At 45.5% G+C, this 23,534-nt stretch overlaps 1 protein-coding gene across 1 annotated transcript in view; it reads right to left on the bottom strand.

The window, feature by feature from the left end:
- Window positions 1-13,312: 13,312 nt before the first annotated feature.
- Window positions 13,313-23,534, bottom strand: part of LOC124723134 (PAT complex subunit Asterix) — a 79,441-nt gene continuing 69,219 nt past the window's right edge. Inside the window, exon 4 of the mRNA XM_047248322.1 lies at window positions 13,313-13,651. Coding sequence (XP_047104278.1) covers window positions 13,570-13,651 — 82 coding nt within the window. The 3' untranslated portion in view covers window positions 13,313-13,569. The remainder of the gene's footprint in view (window positions 13,652-23,534) is intronic.

The raw sequence follows: 23,534 nt of genomic DNA, 5'->3' as shown, positions 1-23,534 counted from the left end.
CAGTGCAGAGCCGACGAAGGACAACTGATTCTCTGTGAGAAGCTTGCAGGGAAGACTTCCACACATTCCCAGTCCCCTTAATGACATGCAATTTGTTGTGCATACTGTTATGCCACTCTGTCTTCCAAAGCCAAAAAACCTTGCAGCATACGACAGAACGCAGGTCAGTTTCAGAGATGCCCATCTCCAGGAGCGGTTTCTGCATAGACTGTTTGGCCAGCCTGTCAGAAAGTTCATTACCTGTGATTCTGATGTGTCCTGGGGTCCACACAAACACCACTGAGTGATTGGACCATTCCAAGGCATAGATGGACCCCTGGATGTTCACTACCAAAGGATGGCAAGAGTAGCACTGGTCGATAGCTTGTAAGCTGCTCACTGAGTCAGAACAGAGAAGAAACGACTCACTAGAACAGGAACGGATGTATTGAAGTGCACGAGATATGGCCGAAAGCTCTGCAGTGAATACACTGCAGCAAGTGGACAAGGAATGCTGTTCAATATGGTCTCTGTGCACATAGGCAAAGGCAACATTACGATCAACCGTCGAGCCGTCAGTGTAAACAACTTCAGAGCCCCAGAACATGTCAAGAATCGAGAGGAAGTGACAGCGCAGAGCGGCAGGGTTAACGGAGTACTTAGGGCCACGCAAAAGGTCCAGACAAAGCTTTGGCTGAGGTGTACGCCATGGAGGTGTATGTGAATCGACCTCAAAGAGAGGTTGTAAAGGAAAGGACTCCAGTTCAGGGAGAAGGGATCACACGTGAACTGCAGGGGGGGGGGGGGGGGGCCTCCCATAGTCAAGGCGGGATTGAACAAGGGCTTTGTAGAGCTGCAGCAGCGTTGAGCGATCTGCACCTCAGTTGGTGTTGCTCAGGCAGCGGAGAGCATTGAGGTGCTGCTAGCACTCCCGCTTAAGCTGACGAAGGTGAGGTAGCCAAGTCAATCGGGTGTCGAAAACCAGTCCTAAGAATCGATATGCCTCCACAACAATGAGTGGTTCGTCATTAAGGTAAAGTTCTGGTCCCAGATGAATGGTACAATGCCGACAGAAGTGCATGACACACGACTTTGCGACTGAGAACTGGAAGTCGTGGGCTAGAGCCCATGACTGGCTGAATGGCTCCCTGTAGGCACCGCTCTGCAAGACCAGTACTGGAAGAGCAATACGAAATGCAGAAGTCATTCGCATACAGAGAAGGAGAGACTGACAGCCCTACAGCTGCTGCTGCTAGACCATTAATGGCCACTAAAAATAGAGAGACACTCTATACGGGGGGAACTACGGGAGGCACCAACTTGGACACGGAAAGTATGGAGCGACAGGATGTTTCTCATACTATGTTGCAAGGATATGATGTCGCCAGGTGGTGTCATACACTTTGCGTGGATCAAAAAAGACGGCAACAAGGTGTTGGTATCTGAAAAAGGCTGTTCGGATGGCAGACTTGAGGGACACAAGATTATCAATGGTAGAACGACCCTGGCGGAAGCCACCCTGACATGGAGCCAGTAGGCCATGTGCCTCCAGGGCCCAAACCAACTGCCGACATGCCGTAAGTTCCAGCAGTTTACAGGGAATGTTAAGGAGGCTGATGGGCTGATAGCTATCCACATTAAGTGGATTTTTACCATGTTTTAGCACCAGAATGATGGTGCTCTCCTGCCATTCCCATGGGAAGACGCTATCGTACCAGATCCGGTTGAAGATGAATAGGAGATATCGCTTGTAGTCAAGATGAGAGATATTTAATCATCTGACTGTGGATCTAATCAGGCCCAGGAGCTGTGTCGGGGCAATGAACAAGGGCGCTGAGGAGCTCCCACTCTGTAAAGGGGGCGTTATAGGTTCAGTGTGGCGTGTAGTGAACGAGAGTACTTTCCTTTCCACCCGCTGTTAGAGGGTGTGAAATGCTGGGGGGTAGTACTCCAACGCAGAGGCTCGATCTAATTGCTCAGCAAAGTACTTGGCAATTGCATCTGCATTGGTAGAGAGCACGCCATTGATGTTAACATCAGAAACACCTGTTGGTGTCTGGTACCCAAAAAGACATCTGATCTTCATCCAGACTTTGGAAGGTGACATATAGCACCCAATGGTAGACATGTACCTCTCCCAACACTCCTGTTTCCGTTGTTTTATAAGCAGTCAAATACGGTCACACAGCAGCTTAAAGGCTATTAGGTGCTCTAGGGAAGGGAGCCGCTTATGCCGCTGTAGAGCTCGCCGACATTCTTTAATTGCCTCAGCGATTTCCGGCGACCACTAAGGGACTGTCTTTCGCTGGGGGCATCCTAGAGAACAAGGGATCGCGTTTTCTGCTGCAGAAACGATTGTTGTAGTTACCTGCTCAACCACCACATTGATGTTACCACGTGTGGGAGATTCAACGGTGACAGCAGAGGTGAGGACTACCCAGCCTGCCTTGTTTAAAGCCCATCTGGGTAGGCGTCCATGGGCGTGACGCCAGGAGAGTGACAGGAAGATGGGGAAGTGGTCACTACCACAATGGTCGTCAAGTGCTCTCCAGTGGATAGATGGGAGAAGTTCTGGGCTGCAAATTGATAAATCAATGGCTGAGTAAATACCATGAGCCACACTGAAATGTGTGGTGGCCCCAGTATTTAAGAGACAGAGGTTGAGTTGGGACAGTACATTTGCGACATCTCAGCCATGGCCAGTAAGCATGGTGCTACCCAACAAGGGGTTATGGGCGTTAAAACCTTCCAAAAGTAGGAAAAGTTTAGGGAGTTGATCAATCAGCGCAGCCAATACACTCAGGGGTACTGCACCCTCTGGAGTGAGATATAAGTTGGAGACAGTTATTTCCTGTCATCCTTATCCTGACAGCGACAGCTTCAAGAGGAGTTTGAAGGGGGACAGGTTCACAACATACTGAGTTCAGGACATAAACGCAAACTCTACCTAACACTCTATTATATTCGCTACGGTTCTTGTAATATCCCCTGTAACCGCAAAGGGCAGGGGTCCACATTGCCAGGAACCTGGTTTCCTGGAGGGCAATGCAGAAAGCAGGTGTGAAGCTTAACAGTTGCTGTAGCTTAGCCACATGATGGAAAAAAACGCCACAATTCCACTGGAGGATGATGTGAGATCGTGAGACTGGCAAGGCATGAAACATTCAATGAGGCAGTCTACACCTCAGGGTCACCTACTGCCATCGACTTATTTCCCGAACAGGCTATATCCATTGTGTCTGAGGATCTGGCGAGATCTAAGTCCTCTGGGGACAACAGAACCTTCACTTCGTCCTCAGACGCAGAGCTTGTAGGCAGCGGTGGTGTAGATGCCACTGCAATTCCCTCATTTGGGGTTCGTCTTTCTGGATTTCTCTCGCTGATCCTTGGGTTTCTCTGGCTGGCAGGGTCTCACTGATTCCGTCTGTGGGATGGAGGATGATTGTGAAGCCCTACAACCAGCTGCTTTTGGGCACTTCAGCCACTGGCGGGTGTCTTCTTTCCCACTAGCAGAAACCTGGGGAGTGACCCAAGGGACCCCTTCCTAGCCAGAGGAACTGAAGAAGACTTACACTTCTCTGGCTGAGAAGGGGGACTGGTGTCCCCAACGGTTGGGGGGACAGTCCTCCTGAGGTAGGTGGTGCGGCAGCAACAGGGAGGGAAGTGGCCCCGTCATCAAGGGGGCAGGTGTAGTCTTCCAGCTCTGAGAACTGACTGGATTTGCGGAACTGATGGGGCTACAACTGTTCTCATAGCGGTGGTGTAAGAGGAGGTCATAGCCACAGGATGTAGGTGCACAAATTTCCTCTTAGCCTCAGTGTAGGTCAGTCGGTCCAGGGTCTTGTATTCCATGATTTTCTTTTCTCGCTGTAAAATACTACAGTCTGGTGAGCAAGGTGAATGATGCTCTCCACAGTTGACACAGATGGGAGGCAGGGCACATGGAGTATTGGGATGGGATGGATGACCACAATCTCGACATGTGATGCTGGAATTACAACAGGAAGACATATGGCCGAACTTCCAGCACTTAAAGCACCGCATTGGGGGAGGGATATATCGCTTGACATCACAGCAGTAGACCGTCAACTTTACCTTCTCGGGTAATGTGTCACCCTCGAAGGCCAAGATGAAGGCACCGGTGGCAACCTGATTATCCCTCGGACCCTGATTGACATATCGGACAAAATGGACCCCTCGTCGTTCTAAGTTTGTGTGCGCGTCATCGTCGGACTGCAAAAGAAAGTCTGTGTGGAATATAATATCCTGGACCATACTTAAGCTCTTATGAGGCGTGATGGTAACGGAAACATCCTCAGCGCATCAGAAATGAGTAATGCCAATGACTGGGCAGAGGATGCTGTTTTATCAAGACTGACCCTGACAGCATTTTGGACAAGCCCTCCACCTTCCCAAACTTGTCCTCTAAATGCTCTACAAAAAACTGAGGCTTCATCGAGACAAAGGAGTCCCAATCAGCTCTCGTACATACGAGGTACCGGGGAGAATAAAGTTCCCATTGTGTGGCCACGGAGGGGAATGATTTAGGATCATACTGAGAATTGGAACATGTAGGGCTGCTGGCATTTGGTCACCAGCAAGTGATGATGTGTAATCCACCCTGATGCCACCCACTCTGACCAGGGGCCCTCCCCACGGGCGCCACCCACCCATAACAAAGGCCACCTGGCAGGATGGCCTTTGCCAGGAGTCCTTATGCCCCAGGGTGACGGGCATCTACTCCTTTGTATATGTGGGGAGTTAATGGCACACTGCATAGTAGGTGGAGGAAAATGCAGCCAGGAAGGTGTCCTTGCCCAAGAGATGGAGGATGAGCGGGACTGTAATGCCTCGACGAGAAAGTGGGCTAAAGATCTCAATGGACGATGAACACGATGCACCATGTAAGGCGCCCTTCCCCAATTGGCTCGCTCTTCGGGACAATTTTGAAACATGGAGGTCAAAAACCTACAGAGGACCATCACATAAAGGCCAAAAGGTGAGAGACTCCTTTTAGTCACCTCTTACGACTGGCAGGAATACCTCAAGCCTATTCTAACCCCTGGGGGGTGATGCTGAAAGATATGGGGAGGGGGGGCACGTAAATGGTACAAAGGGAAAAGGTCAAGTGGGGAAGGATAATGCAGTCTGCAACAGCTTGAAGCTGAGTAGTCAAGGAGATGGGTTGTCTACGAATGTCATCTCGGATGAGCAGCATGACTCCCCCATGAGATGGGATGCTGTCCTTGGGGGGGAAAGTGAAAGCGAACTGGGAAGAAATGAGAGCGCTCACAGCAGTTGTGAGGACACAATTTTATTTCCTGGAGGCACAGAACAAGTGGACACTGTGATTCTAAGAGCAGCCGTAAATTCTCTTTGTGGGACTGAATGCCACAAATGTTCCCTTGGAGGAGAGTCGTAACGACGGAAGAGGAGGGGGGCAAAAGTGAAGGGGTATCACCTCGACAGCTGCCAAGTGCAAGCCTTTAAAGCATCATTACTACAAGACACAGAGGCTGGAGGACACTGCCCCATGAGATCTACAGAGGTGCTGGCATTCTCTCTTGATCTGCGGAGTCCAGGGCAGACAAATGGTTGATGGTGTGCACTGGTAACATGGAGGTCAGCCAGGTGAGTGTATCACATGGCAACACCATCGAAGAGGATCTCTGAGTTGGTGAAGGAGACCGTTTGCCTTTGTTTGACTTCTTGGAGACTCTCCCGTTGGCAGAGGAAGACTCCGATGTTTGTTGGCTGAACGGACATAGGAAGTCTTTGAGGGAGTTTCCCTTCTGTCCTTCCCGGCCCATCCGTCATGTTGCAGATGACTCCACCCGATGAGGCAAAAGTTTGGTGGCTTGTTGCACAGCTGGAGGTGGAGACAGGGATGCTACCACGACACTGGGTGCTTTCACAGCCGAATCTGAAGTCTTCTGTCTGAGTTTCCATGTTCATTGTGGAGGAGATGTAGCAAGTACAATAAAGTGCCAGGTGGTAGAATGAAGGGCTTCCAACTAGCCAAAAACTTGCAAGTGACCGGGTAAGGCACTTTTTCCTTCATCCAAATCTCCTGGCAGCCTGCTCATTGAGATACATGGGACAATCTCGGGAGGCCTTGCAGCTAATACAGAGGGGAGGAGGAGGCAGACAATTGCCCTCGTCGACATCCCTAGCACACGTTACACATTTGGCTGGGTGTTGACAGGACATTTGAGAGGGGTTGTAATAATGACACTGGTAGCAGTGAATTGGGTGTGGAATGCATGTTTCGCCTGTGATAACAAGATAGCCGTGGAGGAGTGAAGTTGCAAACAGTTGTTGTGCTCTAGAATCAGAAATAGTCTCCAAAAGCAAATTGCGATTTCGTAAATGAGAAAAGGATTTCACAGGGCCAGCAATTGCACCAACACCTTTCTGAATAAGAAACGGATTTACCATAGCAAAGGACTGGCCATCTTTGGTACGTGAAATCATGAGGAACCATGGTGCAGCTGGGAGGGTCTCTGAATTTTAGCCTTGTTCTGTTTATGTTTGGTAGGAATTGACTGGGACGAAGATGATTGGCTCATTGCGAGAAAATCCCTCATGATTGCCAGTGTCTCCGATGGCACTCCTTCCAACTGGGGACCCCCCCGCCCCCCTCAGAAGGGGGCACATCCACCTTAGGTGATTGTACACATCTCCTGAACACCTGACAGAGGAACCAATCTGCAATTTGGGAAGGTAACTGCTTAAGCAATCACCCCTCCCTGGGACTGGCCTATACCAGAAGGCATGTGCGAACCCTACCTGCCAACCCAGGGCTGGGAATTACACATTACCCAGTCATCTGTTACACATCAGATGCGTGGGCTGACCTTCAGGAGCACATACACGGAGAAAGAAGAAAAAGAGGAACCTGACACACTGAAGTAGTCGAAGGATAGGAGAAGGGGAATGAAGAAAGAAAAAAAGGAACGGAAAACAGTGAAGAGACTGTTCTGGTATCACCTACTGAATATGCAGAACACATTTTCGAAACATCCCAGACATGTTCTCCAAGGGAGGGGGAAAAGAATAGTAACAGGATAGACATGCAGTACGGAAGGAAAACAATGCTGCAAAAACTGGGGCCCCGTGATACCCAAGTAAAAACCCACCACAGACTGGCAAGCAGGGGGGTGGGGGGCACTGTTGGGGAGGCTGTTTTTTACTGGCCTTCAGGTAAGGTAGAGATCAAATGAGTCTCAGGTAAATGCATTCTTTCAGATATCCACAGAGCCAAAAGTCACTTGGATTCAGATCAGGTGATTTTGCTGTCCATGAATCTGGAAAACCTGTGGAGATAACATGTGGAAGGTTGCATTAAGCAGATCTTTCATGGGCCAAGTGATACGAGGTGTTGCCCCTTCTTATGGAAATAGTGGTTCCCACAAAGTTGCACTCTTCCAAAGCAAGACTCACATGCTGTACAGAGAGTTCTCGATAATGTGCAGACATCACTGTACCCCTGACAAACCCTCTGGGTATATTTTCTCTATTTTATCCACAGAAGAGGTTCAAGAATAAAGTTTCTTGTGAATCCACACCACACAGCCACATAGGTGAATGCAGAGGACCTTTGTGCACAACATGCGGTTTAATGGTACCCCAAAATTGGCTGTTCTGTGCATTCACTGCACTCTTAAGTGTAAAATGTGCCTCATCACTCCATAGAATATTTCCCGGCCACATGTCATTAACTTTGATCCATGCCAGAAACCGAAGAGTAAATTCAGAACGTAGCTGTAGAACACTAGGTTTCAATTGCTACACCCTCTGAATCTTGTACAGGTACCACTGTAATACAGATTGCAAAATTTTTGTCTACTGTTTGCCATGGGACAGACAATTCTCTTGACACTCCATACGCACGATCACTACCCAGTGAACATTGTGCATTGTCAGTTACAGCAACAGCAGCCTTGTCAATAACTTCCACAGGGTTAGGACGCCTTCCTATTCCATGTACCACATCAAGCTCACCCATGTTTTTCAATTTCATTATCATCATCTTTAAACAACTGAATGACACTGAGCTTCTCCTCAGACCATTCAGTCAGTGATACTCACTCAAAGCACACCTGCAATTGCTGCTATTCACAGAAAACAGTCTTACTAACAGCACACACTCTCTTCTCAATAGCCATACTGTCCACTAACATTATGGCTCGTCAAATGACAGTGTGGATGTCACACCACCATACAAAACAGTGTATAGCACCAAATTTGCACCTGGTGGCAAAAATTGGAATCTATTTTTTTACCTGGTATAAATAGGTTCTGCATTAATGCATTTGCATATCTATCATGTTTCGCTGCCATACAATAATTACAGCCACAACTGACCTCTGTGAGTAGCTTCACTTTACTTATAACACCTGGGATTATATGCACAATACAACTCGGCACTTTTCTATGGGCAGAGGTACCTGTGGAGGTCCGATGACTCCAGGAAGATATGGATTGTTTCCACTCATTCCCAGCCTTAAGCAGGAAACAAGACATGTCATAGCAATATAACATTATAGTAGGCATTGTGAACTGACTTGAGTATGCTGTGTACACAGGGCGCAGTTGAAATTTAGCACAATCCAAAGAAACGTGGTTCATTGCAGCAATGGAATATAGAAACCCCCCCACCCCTCCCCAGCAAACTAATCTCCAAACTCTTAGAAAATTTAACAGGCAGCTGTTGTGTGCATTTGCACTGAGCATCACTGCTGGCAAAAAGTACTAGGTTTGGGTGTGCTTGTATTGCTAGCCATGGGAGTGGCCAAAAGTCACTACCAACTGTCTGGACAGGTCATCAACATCTGTATCTCTTCTATTTCTTGAATAGTATGCTGAGCAAGATTTGCAGTTAAGGTATTTCAGATGGTACATTCATCATTTTCAGCTGAATTTTGTCCACTACTTCTCGAACTGGAAATGTAATTTATTCTGCAGGTGAATGAAAATTCATCTACATAGGTACTCCACAAATCAGTTAAGGGCCTGGCAGTGTGTTCATCAAACCACCTTCACAATAAATCTCTATTATTCCACTCTCTAACAGCACGCAGAAAAATGAACACCTAAATCTTTCCATGTGAGCTTCGATATCTCTTATTTTATTCTGATGATCATTTCTGCCTATGTAGGTGTCCACAAAATATTTTCACACCCAGAAGAGAAAGCTGGTGACCGAAATTTTGTGAGAAGATTCCAACGCAACAAAAGATGCCTTTGTTTTAATGATAGCCACCCAAAATCCTGTACCATTTCAGTGACACACACTCCCTTATTTCGTGATAATACAAAACAAGCTGCTGCTCTTTGAACTTTCTCAATGCACTCCGTTAATTATGTATGGTAAGGATCCCAGATCATGCAGCAGAGATGCAAAAGATGACGGACAAGCATAGTGTAGGCAGTCTCTTTAGTAGATCTGTTTCATTTTCTAAGTGTCTTTGGTTTGCCTTCTCAACAACATTTTCTGCATGTTCTTTCCGATTTAAGTTGTTCACGATTGTAATTCCTAGGTATTTAGTTGAATTTATGGCTTTTAGATTTGACTGCTTTATCGCATAACCAATGTTTAACAGATTCCTTTTAGCACTCATGTGGATGACCTCACACTTTTCATTATTTTGAGTCAATTGCCAAGTTTTGCACCATAAAGATATCTTTTCTAAATCATTCTCCATTTTTTTTTATCTTCTGATGACGTCACTATACGATAAATGACAGAATCATCTGCAAATAACCTAAGGCAGCTGCTCAGATTGTCTCCTGAATTGTTTATATAGATAAGGAACAGTAGGTGTCCTATAACACTCCCTTTGGGAACACCAGAAATCACTTCTGTTTTACTCAATGATGTACATCAGTTAATATGAACTGAGACCTCTCTGACAGGAAATCACGAATCTAGTCACATGTATGAGATGATATTCCATAAGCACACAGTTTTACTGCAAGCCACTTGTGTGATACAGTGTTAAGAGCCTTCTGGAAATCTAGACATACAGAATCAATTTGAAATCTCTTGTCAACAGCACTTAGTACTTCGTGTGAGTAAAGAGATAGTTGTGTTTCTCACATGAACAATGTTTTCTAAATCCATGTTGATTCCCTTCAAGGTAATTCATAGTGTTCAGATACAGTATACGTTCCAAAATCCTGCTGCATATCGACGTTAATGATATGGTCCTGTAATTTAGTGGATTACTCCTACTACCTTTCACACCCAGAGGAGAAAGCTGGTGACCAAAATTTCGTGAGAAATTCTGACTCAGGCTGCATCAATTCTTTTATTTGAAGCTTTCTTGTGCTTTCTGCACATGGTGCAGATTATTTGGAATTCTATCTGTTATGCTCAATCTGATGTAATTTCTATTTTCTTAGCTGAGCCTGTCTGACAATGTTCCCGTCGTTTTAGTTTTATATACACAGCCATTTTAAGTTATTTTCTTTTGCTCAGAAGCACTTAATTTCCTTCAGTTCACAATTTTTTTTAATCTGTTGCTCCAATAAAAGTTGATACCCCAGACGATCTTTGCCCTCCTGAGTGCACTGTGTCTTCCTTTTTGCACATGGGTCCCAAGACAGGTAGCTATTAGAGCTTATTACAAACTTTTTTTCCCCCATGGCTCCCCTAGCCACAGTACAAGAGGACCACCTTTCCTGTTTTGCAGAATTTAGTGTTAAGACCACAATCCTAGCAAACAATAAGTAGTTTTTCACATTCGTCAACCTGAATACTATATTTACCCTTTTCTGTCCTTTCATTCAGGTTAACCGACATGGACTGTGCATGTATTCCTTTCTTTGGTTGCAATCCTGAAATGGAACCTAGTATCATTTGTGAAATAATTTTAGTTTATTTTTCACTCTAGATTATGGTTATAAAGCACTTCAGTTCTTCCACTGTCCTTTGTGACAGGATATTGATTACCATTATTAAAGGCCTATATTTTCTTGGTGGCCCAAATTTTTTACTGTGAGCTTCCAATTCGGTTTCTACGATCAAAGCATTGTTCGCTGTTTGTACTTCTTTTTTTCTTTTATGGGACTGAGTCAGTCTGTAAATTTCTGCACAGTGTCTTTCATCCCCATTGTTGTTGCTATGATGAATAAACCAAATGCACCCTTCTTTGGTGTGAGTTTAGTATTTTTGTACCTGTTGCAACCTTCTGTGGATGTGCAGCTGAGGCAGCCACACTAATATTTTCTTCTCTAAGCCTGTGCTTTTCTAGTTTTACCACTCACTGTCAGCCTCCTGGTCTCCTTTTTCAAAGTCTTCAGTTTGTTCTGTTGAGTTACATTGTACAATTACCATCACATTATTTTCCTCTTAAGTTCAAATTCTTATCCTACACTTATCATTTTAGATTGGATTTCATTGTCTATAATTTTATTTTATCTAAGAACAGGTCTGCCTTCTCTGCTCTGGTTATGATCGATTGTATCTTCTGACTTGCCTAGTTCTAGAGATAACTATAGTAAAACATAATTGTAAGTTAACGTGGCGACTCACGGTGAGAGATGTCCAGTCTGTCCGACTTGCCACTGAACATGTCGCCATCAAAGCCATCGACGGTGGAAAACAAAGTGTGTCAGAGACTACTGCTGCTGCTAATGTAAGCTGTGCTTATCTCAGCTTTAATGCTGACACTTCATGGTCGAACATGACATACTAAAGCACCAACACTGACTGTTACATGCAAGCAACTTCATGAAGACGTTTACACAAGAGTTATGATGTAACTTCTTTATGCATCACCTAGTCTTACAGTGAATATTAACGCTACTACATGCACTTCCTAAGAGAAAGAGAATTCTATTTCCCCCCAGAAATATGTACAAGATGAGTGAACGTTGAACTACTACTTTCGCACAGGCGATCAAGACAGATCTGATACCTCTGCCATCAGCTCTCAGAAGCAGATGATACAGGAACCTACAGTCAGATCATATCCACCCAGTTTCCAACAGCACCGCACAGGTCACCTGTACCTTCCACATAACAGTGCCCTACCCCATTGTTGTTGAACTGTCAAATGTTTGAAGAACACTTCATAGACCAGAGGGTACTTTAGCAGTCCCTAGAATACCTAATTTTATTCTTATTGAGCCCATCTATGACTTAAGTGAGATGTACAGACCCTGGACATGTGTCTCAAAAATTTGTAAGATTGCTGGGGCAGCTTTATAGCAGACGCTTTTCATCGTTTATGAACATAAACTGAGCCTATGCTACAATACGTTACCACCATCAGCATGGAAAGAAGTGCTTCACTCTACTATGTATGTGTGTTCAGTCTAATTGCCCGCATCTTGTGGTCGTGCGGTAGCGTTCTCGCTTCCCACGCCCGGGTTCCCGGGTTCGATTCCCGGCGGGGTCGGGGATTTTCTCTGCCTCGTGATGGCTGGGTGTTGTGTGCTGTCCTTAGGTTAGTTAGGTTTAAGTAGTTCTAAGTTTTAGGGAACTGATGACCATAGATGTTAAGTCCCATAGTGCTCAGAGCCATCTGAACCATTTGTTCAGTCTAATTGGTAATGAGTGTATACTTTCAACAACATTGTTTTACAGCAGTTGTGTAAACCACACCTGAAAGGTGATCAAATATTCAATCTGCCAGGGAAATTCAAGAAACTCAAAGCCAGACACAGATTTCATGTTACAGATTGCTGATGGAGGATAGCTGACATGTTCTCATGGGACCATTTTAATAACAAAGAATATTACATGGTTGCTTTTTTTCCACACATTTTTGTGAAACTGTTGCTTGATAAACATCAAACTTCTTAAAGATGTTTACTGAGTCAGTGATATTTTCACTTAGTATTCATGTTTTTGTAGTATCAGTATTTCTGCAGCTCTTCAAACATCAGTTTAATGCATAATTTATTTGTTGAAGAATCAACATTTTGTTTTGTTTACAAGTCAGTGGCCTTTGTTGTTTATATCTGTGATGGTTGCTGACCTTGTCTCCTGATTATTTAGCACAGAAACTCCAACCAGAACACTAAACGTTCTTGGTATGCTATGAGATAGATAACAGCATCTTTAGATTTTTAGATATAGAAAAATCTTACATCTGTTTTTGTGATTTGAAAAGCTTCAGTCTTTTACGGGATGCTGATTACATGCATCCTATTTTCTTCTTCTGTGTGGTTTTCACATACTCTAATAAAATATGAAATCACTATTTTACAATCTGACATTCAAAACCATTTTATGACTGCCAAAAGGAAATTGGTCATTTTACATTCCTTGCCAAATTAGCTTCTTATGGTTAGGATTCATTCTAAAAATGTAAACAACATATTTCTGTTTTTAAATCCATATATATCAACAATTACAATGAAACATTGTCAACAGTGTTTTATTATTTACAATGCAATGATCGTTGTCTTATTATCGTCATTATTTTGAGTCTTAATTGTACTTTGTTGTAACCATGGCATTTATCAAATACCAACTTCTGTTATATAAAACATTTTTACAGGTGTGCATAGTACTACACAATTCTTTGATCACACTACAGCAGAATTTTCCTTCTGAAGTTCCTATGTTAACAACCATCATGGTAAAACTGTTGTCCAAGGTGGTGTCATTGGTTGTGGATTTTGCAAATACGACATCACTACAGCCGATATTGACAACCTGGAAAACACAAACAAAAGGTAAGTGTTTATACATGGGTAACATACAGAAATAACACAGAATAACAATTCTTATAACTACTGCTGCTACAAAAGCTATTCACAAATTACATTATGTCTTACTTAGATGAAAATAACAAATGATGGGAATGGGGTCTATTTTTACATTCAAGGAAGTTGTCACATGGACAGAGAATTATCTGACTAAAAATAATGGTAATGCCATGAAACAGTAATTATAGGGAAAATGACTGTCCTAAAAGAAGAATATAATAATCCTAAATTTCAATTAGCACATGTGGTGTTAGTATTATGTACAGGCTCTTCCTTCCAATAGCTAAGTTGCCAGTTTTTCTGCCTAGACTGTTGCTAAACCTATTAAATCATTGCAATTTTGACCTATTATAATGTTCTCAAGCGACATCTGTAACAACATAACTTACTTAAAGATATTAAGAAGACTAAGCAGTTGACGTTAGAGCTGTCACTTGAGAATGGCACAATAGGCTGAAATCACAACTGTTAATAAATACTTTTAATAACAATCCAACTGAAAAATGTAATTTCTGAAATCTTGCAGGACTGTGGTCACTTGTAAACAGAAAAAAACCCCACCAGCATTACAAATTTGTTATCTCTTCACAATATCTTATGTCTGTAGTAATAGCCTGCTGAAAAACAGGGAAATTCAACACATACCGAACCTGTACTAACAGAAGGAAGGAAGACTAGGGCTAAATGACATCAAAACCTGTGCAAAGTGAATGGCCAGAAAATTGACTGGCCTTTTCGAATGAACCATCAATGCAATTCACCTTAAGTGAGTTGGGAAATATTAGAGTGTCTTTATTGCCAGACAGGGATTTGAGCCTTACTCTGTTCTTTTTAAACAGGTGAAGTAGATCTGCATACATACTCCACAAGCCCTTGTATAGTGAGGATGCTCAAGATAATTAAATCCTTTCCATACAGTCTATATGCCTTTTACACGATCTAATCTCTCTTATCGTACATTTATGACTGCTACACAAGATGTACAATGGTGGTTTCGCACAGACCCTCATATACTGGTTCCGTAAATTTACTCAACAAAGTTTTGGGAGAACATCTCCTTTCTTCCAAACATTCCCGTTTAACTCATCCCCCCCTCCTTCCACTACACTTTGGTATTGGTCTATACTGACCACCTATGATCCTCACAAAGAATATCTGAATTTATTCGATTTCCGCAATCATGTTTACTCGATAAGGACTCCAAATGCTAGGACAGTACTTCTGATTGGTTGCACTAGTGCCTTTACAGATGCACCGCACTATCTGGATTTCTTCCTACAAATCTAAGCCTTTCATTTGATTCCTTAATACTGACTTCAGGTGTTCGTCTTGTTTCATACCACTTCTTAGTATTGCCCCTCAACAAACTACGTGAGCTGCTCATGAACTATGGACCTTGTCAAGGTAGGGTGGCTCACGTGTCTCAACAATATTAATAGCCATACTGTAGGTGCAACCAAAACAGAACACGCTCAGGGGCTTCACAACTCTTTTTTGAGTATATGCTTGGCTACCACGGGGCCCCCAGCCTTTGCAGCATTACTTCCTTTCCGTGCTGTAAGCTTATACTTCCACTATCCCTTTCCCACTCTGCCTATCCATCAGATGGTTTACTTGGTGCTGACCCTGCTTGGACCTGGTTTACAACTGAGTCTCAAGTTTCCACTTGTAGCATATTCTACAACTTTTCATTAAATAAACACGTGATCCCTAGTGTTGGGTTTGACGTGCCACCAGTTTTCAAAATTCTCCAGATGTGTGGATCATGCAGAGATTTTTGCCCAATGCAGTGTATGCTCCATCTTTGTGCCTTTCCATCTCTGCACCCTTCCCTTTAATAAGGTAATACACACAAAACCCAACACAGTAGCCATCCTGCTGTAAGGGGTAGGGGTGGGGGTGGAGGTGGGGGGTTGTCAAATACCTGCACGGTGGTAGCCCCCTGACCACACAGGGATCACATTGTTGGTGCCTTAGCTGGAAACACCCCATGTATGCTAAGGAGTATGTGCTCATCATGACTGGGGCACAGGGACTCCGAGCAATGGCTTACTTGCCAGGCAGCTGTTACTGATTGGTTTTGGTTGAGTTGAAATAATCTCCTCCCGGCGGGAGGGCCAACAAGAGGTCATCCAAAGCCCTATGAGAGGCTTAATAAGCCAGATTTTATTCTCGTGAAGGGAGGACCATTGGTGATGCCAAAGGGACACCACTTCCTGACAGACAGCAACACAGAGATCATTGGAGGGAATATAGGTACCCCGCAGGCTGAGGTATTAGGATGGCACCCTTGGCAGCAGCGTCAGCAGCCTCGTTTTCTGGCAGACCGACATGACCAGGGACCCACAGAAACATGAAACTCACTTCACGAAGAGTGAGCAAGCGACAATTTTCCTGGGACCCCTGCACTCACTAGGGGATGAGCAGTGTACAATGCACATAGATATTGGATGGCACTGAGTGAGTCCAAGCAGAGGACACAACTGGGAAGGCTGTGTCGCTGGATGTACTCCATGGCCTGATACAAGGTGAAGAGCTTGGCTGAAAATACTTAGGAGTGTGCTGGAAGCAGATATAAAAAGACACGGGTGCCAATGACGTAGGCACACAGCCTGAGAGCCATTAGTGTATGTAGAGGTACTAGTGAAAGGTTCCATGCAAAGGTTGTAAAACTTGAGGTGATAGACCGAGGCTGGAGTAGTGTCCTTAGGATGTGAATGAAGGCCAAGGTTAAAATGGACTGCTTCACAAAGCCAAGGTGGTGAAGGGTTTACACCCACCGGGAAAGTTGCAGGTAGTGTGAAGCTAAGCTGCTGTAGCAAGTGGGGAAAGCAAACTCCAGGAGGTAACAGAAGAGGGACAAGCCCCATACTGATGACCAAAGGAATCATCAAAGAAGGAGGCATAGGCTGGATGGCCTCCCATGGCACACAAACGGCATGCACACCTGCTGAGGAGAGTGTCACAGCTGTAGGACAGTGGTAGTTCAGCAGCTTCGGCATACAGACTCTCAACCGGGCTGCTCTAAAAGGCGCCCATGGCTGAACGTATGCCATGATAGTGGATAGTGTTGAGATGGCGTAAGAGGGATGAGCATGTAGACGCATAAAGGAAGCACCCATAGTTGAGTTTCGAATGGACAAGGGACCGGTACAAATGGAGGAGGGTGGTTCGATTGGCACCCCAGGAAGTACCATTGAGTACATGTAGGAGACTGAGGGACCGCGTACAGCGGGCGCCCAGGTAAGACACTTTAGAGGACCTAGAGAGTTTCCTATCGAGCATGAGCCCCAGAAATTTCTTAGTTTCGACGAATGGAAGGGCAACAGGCCCAAGACGTGGAGATGGTGGGAGAAACCATTTGCACCACCAGAAATTCATACAGACTGTTTTGTCAGGGGAAAAGCGAAAGCCATTGTCAATGCTCCAGGAGTAAAGATGATCAAGACAGCGCTGAAGATGCCACCAGTGAGATAGGTCCATGGGGAACTGCAATAGATGGGAAAATAGTCAACAAAAAGAGCCGGATATGCCGGGCTGGAGACATGCCATTATAGGGCTAGTGGCGATAGCAAAGAGGATGACACTCAGGATGAAACCCTGAAGCACACCATTTTCTTGACAAAGGTATCTGCAAGACAGAACCCACACACACCTTGAAAACCCAGTCTTGTGAAAATGCCCGAAGAAAACAGGGCAGGCAGCCACGAAAGCCCCATGTGTAAAGAGTATGGAGGATATACGTTATCCAACAGGTGTCTTAGGCCTGCTCCAAATCGAAAAAAACAGCCACAGTCTGAGAATTCCACAGACAACCATTCATGACATGCGTGGACAAAGCAACGAGATGGTGAACTGCAGAACACTGCGCTCAAAATCCACCCTGCGCAGTCATTAGTAAATGTTGAGACTCAAGCCACCACACCAGCCAGGCATGAATCGTGCGTTTCATCATCTTGCAAATGCAGCTGATAAGAGAGATGGGGCAGTAGCTAGAAGGAAGGTTTTTGTCCCTACCGGGCTTAGGTATGGGTATGACGGTGGCTTCACACCAGCGTCCAGGAAATGTGTCCTCCCCCAGATGCGGTTGTACGTGTTAAGCAGAAAGTACTTGCCCACAAGAGAAAAGTGCTGCAACATCTGATTGTGGATGGCGTCTAGCCCTGGGGTGGAGGATCTGGATGAACTGAGAGTATGATCTAGTTCCCTCATAGTAATGACAGCATTGTAGCACTCACAATTTGGAGAAGATATAGGTATCGCCTGAGCCGCCTCTGCTCGTTTCCAATGGAGGATGGCAGAGGGAGAGTGGGAAGAGTTCAAAACTTCCACAAAATGGCAGCCCAAGATGTTGGAGGTAGCAATAGGGTCCACGATGACATTGTCAGCGACTGTCAGGTCATAAATTGGAGAATGGATCTTGGTTCCAGAGATCCATCGGTGGTTGGCCCACACGACAGAGGAAGGTGTGGAACTGTTAAAAGAACTAGTGTTGAAATCCATCTAGCTCTTTTGCTATCCTGAAGAACACAATGACACTTTGCATACATCTGTTTATAAAGAATGCAGTTTGCTAGCGTAGGGTGGCAGTAAAAATGCGGAGTGTGTGTCTACGTGCATGAATTGCTTTGGGGCATGCCTCAGTCCACCAAGGGACTGGGAGACGACGTGGTAGAGAGGAAGTGTGGGGTATGGAACATTCTGCAGCAGTAAAGATAATGATTCTCAGATATTCAACCTGGTCATCACAACTGGGGAAATCTTGTTCTCGAAGGTCGCCAGGGAGGAGTATAGCTGCCAGTCAGCCCTAGGAAGCTGCCGTTTAGGCGTGCACGCGGATGGGGTAGGGGTCAGCAAACAGACAGCACACAGGAAATGGTTGGTTGAGTAGGTGTTGGAAAAAAAAACAGACCACTCAAGATGATGTGCAAGCTGGGCAGCACAAAAGGATATGCCCAAATGGGAATAGGTGTGCGAGGAGCCAGAAAGGAATGTGGGTGCTCCAGTGTTAAGGCAGAAGAGGTTAAGTTGGTTAAGAAGGTCAGCCAAGACGGCACCTCTCCGACAGGTCCTGGGGGAACCCCAAACGGTATCATGCGCATTAAAGTCACCAAGTAGCAAAAAATGGGAGAGGTAGCTGCTCAATAAGTTGAAGGAAGTCTGCCCTGGTGACAGCGAATGATTGAGGGACATATATATGTACAGATGGAAAGTCAGGTGGGGAAGGAAAAGGTGAACTGCCACAGCTTGAAGATTGGTAGTTAGCGAGATGGGTTGACTATAAATGTCATCCCGTATGAGCAGCATGACGCCCCCATGAGAGGGAATGCCGACCTCACGGGGAAGGTCAGAACGAATCGGTAAGAAATGTGAAAGTTCAAAGCGGTCGTGAGGGCGCAATTTAGTTTCCTAAAGGCAGAGTACAAGGGGACGCTGCGATGCTAAAAGCAGCCGTAAATCATCTTTCTGGGACCGAAGGCCACAAACGTTCTATTGGAAAAGAGTCATGATGAAGAGACATGGGGGTGTCGCCTCGGCAGCTGAAGAGTGACAACTGGGGAAGTGGTGCTACTACAGGGTACCGAAGCAGGGGGATCCTGCTCCATGGGGTCTACAGAAACATCAGCTTACTTGTGCTGTCGGTCTGTTGAGTACAATGCCAAAAAACGGTTGTTGGTATGCACCGGCGACATGGAAGGTGGCTGGGCTAAGGTACCACATGGCAACACTGTCAGAGAGGATCTTTTGAGTTGGTGAAGGAGAAGACCGTTTGCCTTTGGATGACTTCTTCGAGTCTTTCCGGTTAGATGAAGACTCTAGTGTTGTCTGGCTGGAGGGATGGAGGAAGCTTTCATGGGAGTGCTCCTTCTGACCTTTCCGGTCGACCGGTTGTGTAGCTGGTTGTTTCGCCCCTTGAGGCAACAGTTTGCCCACTTGTTACACAGCTGGATGGGGGTGGTGGTGGGGGGTGGGGGGGGGGGGTGGGGGATGGCAATGCTACCTTGACACTGGGCGATTTCACAACCTCAAAGCTGAATTGGAGGGCACATGTTTGTGTGGCCATGTCCTTCGTGGAGCCAACAAGAACAGAACTATAGGTACCAGATGGGAGAACACAGGGTTGCGACGAGGCAGTAACTTGCGAGCAACTGGATACGGCACCTTTTCCTTTACCCGAATCTCTTGTACAGCCCGCTCATCAAGATACACTGGACAATCCCGAGAGTCGGCGGCATGGCCACCTTTGCAGTTGATACAGAGGGGAGAAGGAGGTGGACAGTTGCCCTTGTGTGCATCTCTACCGCAGGTGACACTCGACTGGGTGTCGACAAGACATTCTAGTGTGGTTAAAACAATGACACTGGTAGCAGCGCATTGAGTTCAGAATGTATGGCCAGACAGTGATAATTTCATAGCCAGCTTTGAGCTTGGCTGGAAGCACCACTCTATCAAAGGTGAGAAAGAGTGCAGGTGGGCACTAAGGAGGAATCTACCTTTTTCATTATACAATGAACGGCAATGACACCCTGATCAGAGGGGTAAGATTGTATTTCAGCCTCAGTTAGACCGTTGAGCAGCTTGGTGTAAATTACACCACGGGAAAAATTCAAAGTTGTGTGGGTCTCGACACGAACAAGGTAACCGTGGAGAAGCAAGACAGCAAGCAGTAGTTGTGCTAGAGAATCAGAATTAGTCTCCAAAAGCTAAGAGCCATTCCTTAAATGAGATCAGGATTTCACAGGGCCAGTAACTGCATCTACACCTTTATGAATAATAAACGGATTTACCTTGGCAAAGGATTGACTGTCTTCAGTACGTGAGACCATGAGGAACCGCAATGCAGAGAGAACGATCTTTGAATCATTAGCATCGTTGCATTTACATTTTATACAAGTGGAGTGGGAAGATGATTGACTCATCACAAGGAAATACCCCACAATTGCCAGCATCTCCGATGGCACGCTCCTTCCAACTGGGGGCCCCTTCACAAGGTGCCTTAGGTGATTGTTCACACCTCCCAAACACCTGATGGAGAGACCAACTGGCAATTTGGGAAGGTTACAGCTCAGGCATTCATCCCTCCCTGGGCCTGGCGTGTACCAGGGGGTATGTTACCCAGTCACCTGTTACACATCAGACGTGTGGGCCAGCCTTCAGGAGCGCACAGGGAGGAAAAGAGGATTCTCAAACGCCGAAGTGGAGGAATGAGAGGAGAAAGGAAAAGGGAGCGAATAACACAGGGGAGACTGTTCACACGTCAGCGACAGAATGCCAAACATTCCAAAGAATACTCCAGACATGTTTCCCAAGGGAGGGAAAGAAGAACAGCAAGAGGATAGACATGCAGCACGGAAGGGAAAAAGTGCTGCAAAGGCTCGGGCCCCGTGTTAGCCAAGCACGAACCCGCCAAAGAGTGGTGAGCCCCCTAGAAGGTAGCTGTTGCTGGGGGTACATGGTACATCTACATCTACATTTATACTCCGCAAGCCACCCAACGATGTGCGGCGGAGGGCACTTTACGTGCCACTGTCATTACCTCCCTTTCCTGTTCCAGTCCCGTATGGTTCGCAGGAAGAACGACTGTCTGAAAGCCTCCGTGCGCGCTCTAATCTCTCTAATTTTACATTCGTGATCTCTTCGGGAGGTATAAGTAGGGGAAAGCAATATATTCGATACCTCATCCAGAAACGCACCCTCTCGAAAGCTGGCAAGCAAGCTACACCGCGATGCAGAGCGCCTCTCTTGCAGAGTCTGCCACTTGAGTTTATTAAACATCTCCGTAACGCTATCACAGTTACCAAATAACCCTGTGACGAAACGCGCCGCTCTTCTTTGGATCTTCTCTATCTCCTCCGTCAAACCGATCTGGTACGGATCCCACACTGATGAGCAATACTCAAGTATAGGTCGAACGAGTGTTTTGTAAGCCACCTCCTTTGTTGATGGACTACATTTTCTAAGCACTCTCCCAATGAATCTCAACCTGGTACCCGCCTTACCAACAATTAATTTTATATGATCATTCCACTTCAAATCGTTCCGCACGCATACTCCCAGATATTTTACAGAAGTAACTGCTACCAGTGTTTGTTCCGCTATCATATAATCATACAATAAAGGATCCTTCTTTCTATGTATTCGCAATACATTACATTTGTCTATGTTAAGGGTCAGTTGCCACTCCCTGCACCAAGTGCCTATCCGCTGCAGATCTTCCTGCATTTCGCTACAATTTTCTAATGCTGCAACTTCTCTGTATACTACAGCATCATCCGCGAAAAGCCACATGGAACTTCCGACACTATCTACTAGGTCATTTATATATATTGTGAAAAGCAATGGTCCCATAACACTCCCCTGTGGCACGCCAGAGGTTACTTTAACGTCTGTAGACGTCTCTCCATTGATAACAACATGCTGTGTTCTGTTTGCTAAAAACTCTTCAATCCAGCCACACAGCTGGTCTGATATTCCGTAGGCTCTTACTTTGTTTATCAGGCGACAGTGCGGAACTGTATCGAACGCCTTCCGGAAGTCAAGAAAAATAGCATCTACCTGGGAGCCTGTATCTAATATTTTCTGGGTCTCATGAACAAATAAAGCGAGTTGGGTCTCACACGATCGCTGTTTCCGGAATCCATGTTGATTCCTACATAGTAGATTCTGGGTTTCCAAAAACGACATGATACTCGAGCAAAAAACATGTTCTAAAATTCTACAACAGATCGACGTCAGAGATATAGGTCTATAGTTTTGCGCATCTGCTCAACGACCCTTCTTGAAGACTGGGACTATCTGTGCTCTTTTCCAATCATTTGGAACCCTCCATTCCTCTAGAGACTTGCGGTAGACGGCTGTTAGAAGGGGGGCCAAATTCTTTAGCGTACTCTGTGTAGAATCGAATTGGTATCCCGTCAGGTCCAGTGGACTTTCCTCTATTGAGTGATTCCAGTTGCTTTTCTATTCCTTGGACACTTATTTCGATGTCAGCCATTTTTTGTTTGTGCGAGGATTTAGAGAAGGAACTGCAGTGCGGTCTTCCTCTGTGAAACAGCTTTGGGAAAAGGTGTTTAGTATTTCAGCTTTACGCGTGTCATCCTCTGTTTCTGTACCTGTGGGGAGAGCCCCTGTTTAGAGTGGGTGGCACCATGGTGGATGAGCCACAAATAAAGCAACCCCAGCAGTCTCTGTGAAAGGACAGTCATATTTCAATGCAGATAGATACGTCCCACGTTTCCTTCCCTGTCTACACTGTGTGAGGGATGTAGGGCTAAGTGGCAAGCAGAGTAAAAATCCCCACAATACTTGGTTTGTACATGGACTGTGGGCAATTCCTTCTCGGCCACAAAGCCCTTATTCTTTGTGGAGAACTTAGAAGACAAGTTTGGGATAGTGGCACCCATCTCTAAAATGAAAAGTCGGTCAATTTTGATCGAAATGGCATCCCCTGCCCAGTCACGGGCACTACTTTCTAGTAACAAGCTGGGTGACATACCAGTGACTGTCATTCCCCACAAAAGTCTAAATTTTATTTAGGGCATCATTTACCACAGATACCTGCTCTTACAATCTGATGATGAGCTACGCACCAACTTGGAGCGATGTGTACATAAGGGGACCAAATGACAATAGGGACACTATTGGTGCCTTCCTCTTGGCCTTTGAGAGTGATTCATTGCCTGAAAATGTCAATGTGATGGTATACCAATATGATGTGGAACCATACGTACTCCCCCCTCCCTGTGTGGTGCTTCAAGTGCCTGAAATTCATTGCAATGCTAGCCCAATCTGTCGAGATTGTGGAAGAGCACTACATGCTGACACTCCTT

This window comes from Schistocerca piceifrons, chromosome X (genome assembly GCF_021461385.2).
Source record: "Schistocerca piceifrons isolate TAMUIC-IGC-003096 chromosome X, iqSchPice1.1, whole genome shotgun sequence".
NCBI classification, from domain to species: Eukaryota; Metazoa; Arthropoda; class Insecta; order Orthoptera; family Acrididae; genus Schistocerca; species Schistocerca piceifrons.
This window is presented reverse-complemented; position numbering and strand designations above follow the sequence as displayed.